A 7,943-nucleotide genomic window follows, 5' to 3' on the forward strand; every position below is an offset into this window, starting at 1 on the left:
ACTTTTGGTTCATGCCCCTTCCCGCCTCAGTGGCTTGGGGGCACTGCGATCCTTGGAGACAGACCCTGATTCAAATCCCAGCTCTGCCGAGGGCTGGTTCCATAACTCCAGGCAAGTCATGCATCTGAGAATCCCACAATGTCAAACCTGTTAGCAGGATTGTGGGCTTCTGCGGATCATGTGAGACCTGCCTGGCATGTGGAAGGGGCTTGGGGTGCAGCTGCATCCCCGGCCACAGCCCTGCCATGCCCCTCGGTACCGTGGCCTCACTTTGGCTTTCTGGAGGGCAGAACCTCTGAGCCAGCCCTCAGAGATACCCTCTTCCCTCGATGGCCCTTTCTGGGAACTGCCCCGTCTGCCGTCTCTGAGCCCTGCCATGCCAACCTTCTGGCACCTTGGTGTCCCTGGCTGCCCAGAGCCTGCCCCTCTCCCAAAGCCATCATTGACCCCTACCTCCTATCCAGATGGGGCCTGGCCCGGAGTGCTTGGGGTGAGAGGGACCCATAGCGGGCTCCGGGCATTGTTGGGGGCTGGGCAGGGTTCACAGGCCACCACCCCTGCCCTCCTCTCGGAGTAGCTGGGGTCAGAAGGGCCTGAGGCCTCACTCTGCATCTCAGTTTCTTCACATCTAAAATGCCATTCAGATGCCTCCCTGAGAGTGGCTGGGGCTACCTTGCAGTCAAGTGGAGTGAAGCCTTCGGCCAGAGACCCCATGTCCCTCACTACCCAGACACCGACACCACTCACAGACAGCGGCCTCCTGTGTTTCATTATCCCTTTTGGGTCAGGAATTGGGGACGCTGGACCCCAGATCCCCAGGAGGCCATCCCAGACCAGGCGGGAAGGAGCCCTCAGCCCTGAGCTGAAAACCCGAAATTGTGGAACAAACCCCAGGCCGCACCCCCCACCTGCCCACTCCCAGCTTGGGCACGGGCAGCGGGGAGGGGAGTGTTCTCAGACATTTCTCGGCTGCTGGGGAGGGGAGGGAGCATCCCCCCACCAGCATGTGGGGTCCTGTGGGCCCCTGCTCCAGCCTGGAGCCCTCGGGCAGGTTACTCAGCCTCAGCTCTCATTGGTAACCTGGACAAAAGAGCAGTAATGGCATCATCAGGTTGGCACGAGGCTTCCAGCCACGCCTGGCACACAGGAAGCTATTGTCATTTGTTTACCGGCTTCGCACCTGGGCACCGGCCGCCACCCTCTCTGCTGCCCTCTTTTCCTTACCCCTGCCAGCACGGTGGCGCTGGCGCCTGGATGGCGTCTCCCTCCCCGGCCTCAGGTTGACTCCACTCTTCCAAGGGCCTTCTTAGCCTGGCTGTCCTCTCCTGGCCATGTCCCACTCCAAGCAGCTGGGCCAGGTGTGGGGCAGCCCCCAAACTTCACAGAGGACAGTTTTGAGACTTAGAGAACGAGGGCATCAGATTTACATGAAGTCAGCATCTCGGGGTCTGAGAGCCGGTTCCCGGAGGATGCAGGTCTCATCCTAGGCAGAACAGTCCCAGCCCAGCTTCCGTGCTCCTGCTGCCAGAGAGGGTAGAAAACCACGCCAGTGCCTTCACTCTTGCCTGGAATGGGAGCCTCAGTTTCACCATCTGTAAAGTGAGGTTAACGAAAGTGACTCACGGAGGGCTGTTGGAGCCAGTGGATAAGGACACAGCAGCCCCTGCACGCGGGACGCTTGCCGCAGACACCGACCGGGAGCCACAGCCATGGTGGTAACTGGCATCACTGCCCCAAGGGGGTCTCCTTGCCCGGTGTACCAGTCCAGGGGGTGCCAAAGGCCCCACGCTTGTGGGCATGAGCGCCCCAGTGCCGAGCCTCCTTCCGGCAGATTTCTAGCACCATTTTGGAGAAAGGAGGCGGGGACCACAGGGGACCAGCCTGTAAGGCTTTTCTTTTTTTTTTTGAAACGGGGTCTCACTGTGTTGCCCAGGCTGGACTGCAGGCAGTGGCATGATCTCGGCTCACCGCAGCCTCAGCCTCTTGAGTAGCAGAGACTACAGGCGCACGCCACCACACCTGGCTACTTTTTGTATTTTTTTGCAGAGGCATAATTTCACCATGTTGCCCAGGCTGGTATCAAGCTCCTGGACTCAAGGGATCTTCCCACCTAGGCCTTCCACAGTGCTGGGATTACAGGCTTGAGCCACCGCAGCTGGCCTGCCAGCCTGTAAAACTTGAGGGCTGGGCTCCAGCTGAAGACTCACCTGCCTTTCCTTTCTTTCATCAGATGTGTTCCAGCTGCCAAGAAGCCGGGGCCACCATTGGGTGCTGCCACAAAGGATGCATCCACACCTATCACTACCCGTGTGCCAGCGATGCAGGTACGAGCCCGCCCAAGAACAGGAGGGCACTGGAGCCCGTCCAGGCAGTTCAGGGGGACCCTGGGCACAGCTCCCCAAACCCAGGCCCCATCTTCAGTTTCCTTCCTCTCCTGCCCCAGCTCCTTTTTTTTTTTTTTTTGAGACGAAGTTTCACTCTTGTTGCCCAGGCTGGAGTGCAGTGGCACGATCTCGGCTCACCGCAACCTCCGCTTCATGGGTTCAAGTGATTCTCTTGCCTCAGCCTCCCAAGTAGCTGGGATTACAGGCATGTGCCACCATGCCTGGCTAATTCTGCATTCTTGGTAGAGGTGGGGTTTCTCCATGTTGGTCAGGCTGGTCTCCAACTGCTGACTTCAGGTGATCCGCCCACCTAGGCCTCCCAAAGTGCTGGGATTATAGGTGTGAGCCACTGCACCCGGCCCCCGGCAATTCTTTGTTTTGTGTTTCTCTCTGCCTGAGGACCTCTGCTGGGCAATGCCAGGGATGTGGAAATGAGGCATTCCCCAGGCACCAGCTTGAGAATGCCCAGAGCAGGGAGGGAAGATAGAGGCATAAATTACAGTGTGGAATGCTGTCTGCAGAGCTGTCATTGCCACCGGGCGAGGAGGAGCTCAGGCTTCAGAAAGGGGTATTGGGGTTGGGCCTTTGAAGGATGAATAGGAGTTCACTGAGCAGAGACAAAGAGAAAGGCACTACTACATCAGCAAAAAGCAAATGAGTTGGGGGCGATGAGGTTCAAAACAGAGAGTGAGACCCACGGTTTCCCGTTGGCCACAAGGAGCGGTTGTGGAAGCTTTGAAGCAGGGTAATGGGGGCTGGAGGCAGGCCCAGGCTCCCCTCATCCTCTCCCTGAGTCCCCCCTCTCACTCATGCAGTCATTTGTTCCACAAGCATTTACTGAGGCCCTGCTATCACTGGACACAGAACGACAGATTGCATGGGCTGGAGATACCTGGGAGCCCTCACCTTTATCGACTAGGTGGGGAAACTGAGGCTCAGAGATATTCCTTATTTCACCCAAAGAAAGCAGTTGCTTATCATGCCATGTTAGTTACTGATTCCAACAGTATTTTGGGAGATTTGGGATCAACTTTGGCCTGGATTCAAACCCTAGTGCTGGTGCGGGTTTTCTTTTGTTTGAGATGGGATCTTGCCCTGTCGCCCAAGCTAGAGTGCAGGGGCGCAATCATGGCTTGCTGCAGCCTCAACCTCCTGGGCTCAGTCATCCTCCCACCTCAGCCTCCCGAGCAGCTGAGACCACAGGTGTGCGCAGCCACGCTGGCTCCCAGGAGTGTTTCTAACGTGTGGTCTTGCGCAAGTTGGTCAATATGTCTGCACGCAGTTTCCTCGCCTGTACAATGGAGGTGATAATAAAATCTCTCCAGAGCTGCTGGGAGGAGAGTGAAATAATGACCACCACCAACGCAGTGCCGCCTCAGTCCTATTTTGGGTCCAGCCTCTATGACCTCTCCCCCTCACCCTCAATCCCTCCCAGCTCTGGCCTGGAAGGAGGTGAGGTCATAACCCACCTCCCAGCGAACAGAGCCCAGGCCCCCCAGGCTCCCGTCACTCTCCCAGCAGCGCCCTCTACTGCCACTCCTCATAACCTGATGCCCTGCTGGCATTGCCCCGGGCAGAGGGGACTACAGCCTGTGGCCCACCTGCCTGCTGGGTCCCTGGCCGGTGTCAGCCCAGACAGCCTGCCCCAGGGAGGACACAGAAGACTCTGGATCCTGATACTTTCTGGGAGGGGCTCGCTGGGGCAGGATGTGGAGGATTCTCACTGGCCCCGCCCTCCTACTCTGAGCAGTGTGAGCCAGAGTTTAACATGCCACTTACCCAGGCGTGTGGCCGCACTCCACATAATAGCTGCCACGAGTCACATTCCTCCTTCCACAGTGATGAACCGAGTGCCAACCACTCCCAGCCCTGTGACAAGCCCATGTTGTTTCCGGCCATCTTCACAGATTGGCTGCCTCACCCACGGCACACAGCATGGCACGGACAGTCCCAGGACTTAATGCCCTGGCTTTCTTGCTCCGTGTCCTATGTTCTTCCTCCTACCCCAGCACTGCCCAGCCTTCCAAGGGGCTCACCCATGAGTGGGACAGACAGCAAAACCATGGTTCTTGGCCAAAGTTAGGGAGACCAGACAGGAAGGAGAGTAGTCACTGTGGGAGAGGTTCATCCTGTCTGAACCAGGAAGAAATCTAGGAAGACTTCCAGGAGGAGGTGACGTTTAAGCCAGGCCTCAAAAGATCAGGGGAGGTGGGCAGCAACTGTTTAGTGGTGGGACTTGTATACTAGGCTTTGAGCAAGAGAACTTTTGTTTCAGATAGAATCCTAGCATTCCTCATATAACAGGGACTCTTGTTGCGCCATGAGGATTGAGGCAGGAAAGGGACTGGGAAGACGAGACACTGACGTGATCTGAGCTAAGGGACTACTACAGTGGTCTAAGCAGGAAGGGCTGCCTGCTGCAGATGGAGACATACAGCTCAGAGACTGTGTCAGAATCCATGGGACTTGATATAAGGGATGAGGGAGAGGGAGGTGTCAATCCTGACGCCCAGCTTCCGCACGAAGGGGGAGAAGTAGGGTGCACACATGCAGATAGAGTATTAGCTCATGCCGCAGCGCTACTGGCCCTTCCAGGCCCAGCTTCGTGGCTTCAGCACCAGCCCTTCATTCTTTCTCAAAAAGGCATGAGTTGGCTGCAGGCTCTGCTGGGAGCAGGATGACCTAGGGTGGCCCCAGCTGGGCCAGCTTGTCTTTGCTCCACGCAGGCTGTGTCATCCTCCAGCAGACTGGCCTGGGTGCGTCCTCATGGCGGCGTGGCAGCAGGGCTGTGAGAGCATGGAGATCACAGGGCTCTCACAGCCTAGATCCTGGACTTCACCACGTCTTCCTGTTAGTCAAAGCAAGTCCCAAGTCCAGCACAGAGGAGTGCAGCCCACCTCTCCATGGAGTGAGCTGCAGAGCTGCACCGCAGTGGACCCGGGTGCAGGGAGGGGACAGGGCTGCTCTGCCAGGCCATCTACACACACGGCAGTTCCCTTTGGCCACACTGCAGCAGAGGCAGCTGTGGACGTACAAAGTGTAGGCAGCTGGGCTCAGGATCGAGTCTCACCCACCATCAGCAGGCGAGGGCTCATCAGAGCCCTGGAAGGGGCAAGATAGTGGGGGTTGTGCTCACCATGGAACAGCTAGCCAAGGAGGAGGAATGGACCCCTGGGAAACTGAGGAACAGCTGCCAGAGAAGGCGAGGTAGAACAAGTGAGCTCGAGAGTGAAGGCAGGGAAGATGGGCACCTGGGAGGCAGGAGACAGGCAGGGTGGGAGTGAGAGCACTGAGGGAGCAGGCCGGCCACGCTGATCCGACGTCTAGCCTGGGAGGAGCCCCAGGCCTCTGCACCAGGCACTCGGACTATAGGGCACCAGGGCTGCCCATTGGCTGCCAGCCTCTGCCCCACACTGCACTGTCCTGGCCCACTCATCCTCCCCCCGTCCAATCCTTGTTAAGGAACCCCAGTTTGGAGACAAGCAGTAACTCTGAAGAGCAGGCAGAGGCTGCTACACCCCGGTATCCTGTCTGAACCTTTCCCCACCCAGGCCCTGGGGCCAACCTTTCAGTGAGCGCCCAGGTTCCCCAGCTGCAGGCGCCAGGGCCAGAGCCAGATCTTTGAGGACTGGCTTTACCCAGTGTCTCCCACCCCATGCCCCATGTGGGGCGGTGCTGGGCAATGCTGAGGGAGCCTGTTTGGAAGTAGCGACCTCCTACCCTCAACTTCCCTTGGTAGGAGCGCCTGCAGTTACTCAGGCGTGCAGGGGGAAGGCCTTGGGTTTTAGCCCAATGTCTTTGGAAAATCTAGTTCAGCCCCAGAACCGCGTCTGGCTTGCTCGAGCCAAGGGAAGGGAACCAGCTGGTGGCGCATCTCCAGCTGCTGGCCCTGAATGGCAGTTTCCAGGTCTGAGGCACCTCCAGCTTCTGGAGACAAGGGGAGACCGCCTCAGAGAGGCCTGCTGCTGCCCAGCCCTGCCCTCGGGGCTGCAGAGCTGTCCCCACCCTGCCTTCTGGCCACCACCTGTCACGATGCCACTGCACAGAGCCACCTCCAATGTGAACAGGAAGATTGTGTTGGAGAGAGCGCCAGCCTCCAGCTACTTTTGGGTCTGGGGTTTGTTTAGATCAGTGGCTGGCAAGGCTCGTGGGAGAGGGGAGCCCAGAAGGAGACTAGGGACTGGGGGGTCCCTGGGGGAAAAGCCACCTTCTCCCTAGGTGGCAGCAGGCAGGGGAGTAGGGACTCCCTGAGATAGCAGCACATCCCAGGCCTAGGTGGGCATGAGCACTGGCCATGCTCGGCTGTCCTCTGTACCCCTGCCTCCTGCACCCACTGTGTGCCACATGTGCAGTGTGGAGAATTTATTTATTTATTTTATTTTTACATTTTATTTTATTTTATTTGAGACAAGGTCTGGCTCTTTTGCCCAGGCTGGAGTGCTGCAATCACAGCCCACTGCAACCTCCGCCTCTCAGGCTCAAGCGATCCTCCTGTCCCAGCCTCCAGAGTACTGGGACTGCAGATATGCGCCACCATGCTGGCTAATTTTTGTATTTTTGGTAGAGATGAGGTTTTGCCATGTTGCCCAGGCTGGTCTTGAACTCCTGGGCTCAAGTGATTCACCCAGCTCATCCTCCCATAGTGCTGGGATTACAGGCATGAGCCGCTGCTCCCGGCCAGGGTGGTTTCTATACACCCCCATCATCAATCTCCATGATAGGCCTACAGTAAGTGGCATAATGCCCATTTTACAGATGTGGAGACTGAGGTTCAGAGAAGTAGCAGATGCGCAAATCCAGGCCTGCAACACCACCACCAGCCTGTCCACAGGGTGTTGCAGAGCCAGACCAGGCATACATCTAGGGAAGACGACGAGAGCTGGTGCTCTCTGGAAGCTTGCCTGCCGGTGGGGAAGAAACGGACCGAGACAAGATCACCACATAAGCCAGCCTCTTAGGGAGCAGTGACAAGTGTGGCTGGCAGAGTAAGGCAGGGGAGGGAGTGAGGGACGGCCTCAAGTGAGGTGGGGCGGCGCGTGGAACTCCGGGGGGAGGCGGAGGAGGTGAGGTGAGTCAAGACCTCCAGGCCAGGGCCGTACCGCACCGCGGAGTGGAGTGTGGAAGGTTTTGAGCAGGGTTTGATTTACTCTGAAAGAGCCCCTGCAGCGGCTCCCCTCCTGGCTGCCGACAAAACCTCAAGCTGTGAGCCTCCACCCTGTCCTAACCGCTGAAACTTCTCTTTGGTCACAGGTTGCATATTCATCGAAGAGAATTTTTCTTTGAAATGTCCCAAACATAAGGTAGGGGACCACAGTGCATTGTAGGGGGATGGGAGTCAAGTGGGAGAGGAGCCCCACCCCGCACCTCCTTCACAGCCCCGAGTCCCTGGGCCGCACAGCCCCGCAGGGCCCAGCCCGAGAGGGAGGGAGCTCTCCCTGCCCACCCCTTGGAGCCCCCGCCGCAGTCCAGTTCAGGTCCCCGTCCACTTGCGCGCTGCCGCCGCCGCCAAAGACCTGCAGGCGTCGGGGCGGGGGCAGCCAGGGCCTGGGGGCGTCCCTG

At 58.2% G+C, this 7,943-nt stretch overlaps 1 protein-coding gene across 8 annotated transcripts in view; it reads left to right on the forward strand.

Moving 5' to 3' along the window:
• RAI1 (retinoic acid induced 1) overlaps nt 1-7,943 on the forward strand; it is a 129,178-nt gene that overhangs the window by 119,589 nt on the left and 1,646 nt on the right. For 7 of the 8 annotated variants that reach the window (XM_064378216.1, XM_012436969.2, XM_064378217.1 and 4 more), the window contains 2 exons: nt 2,231-2,324; nt 7,635-7,859. In XM_064378216.1, coding sequence (XP_064234286.1) covers nt 2,231-2,324; nt 7,635-7,708 — 168 coding nt within the window. In that variant the 3' untranslated portion in view covers nt 7,709-7,859. Of the gene's footprint in view, nt 1-2,230; nt 2,325-7,634; nt 7,860-7,943 lie in introns of those variants that run through there. The other variant, XM_064378219.1, reaches the window with a different exon arrangement.

The sequence above is a fragment of the Aotus nancymaae genome, unplaced genomic scaffold (assembly GCF_030222135.1).
Source record: "Aotus nancymaae isolate 86718 unplaced genomic scaffold, 86718_ANA_hifiasm-v0.15.2.pri h1tg000018l, whole genome shotgun sequence".
NCBI lineage: Eukaryota > Metazoa > Chordata > Mammalia > Primates > Aotidae > Aotus > Aotus nancymaae.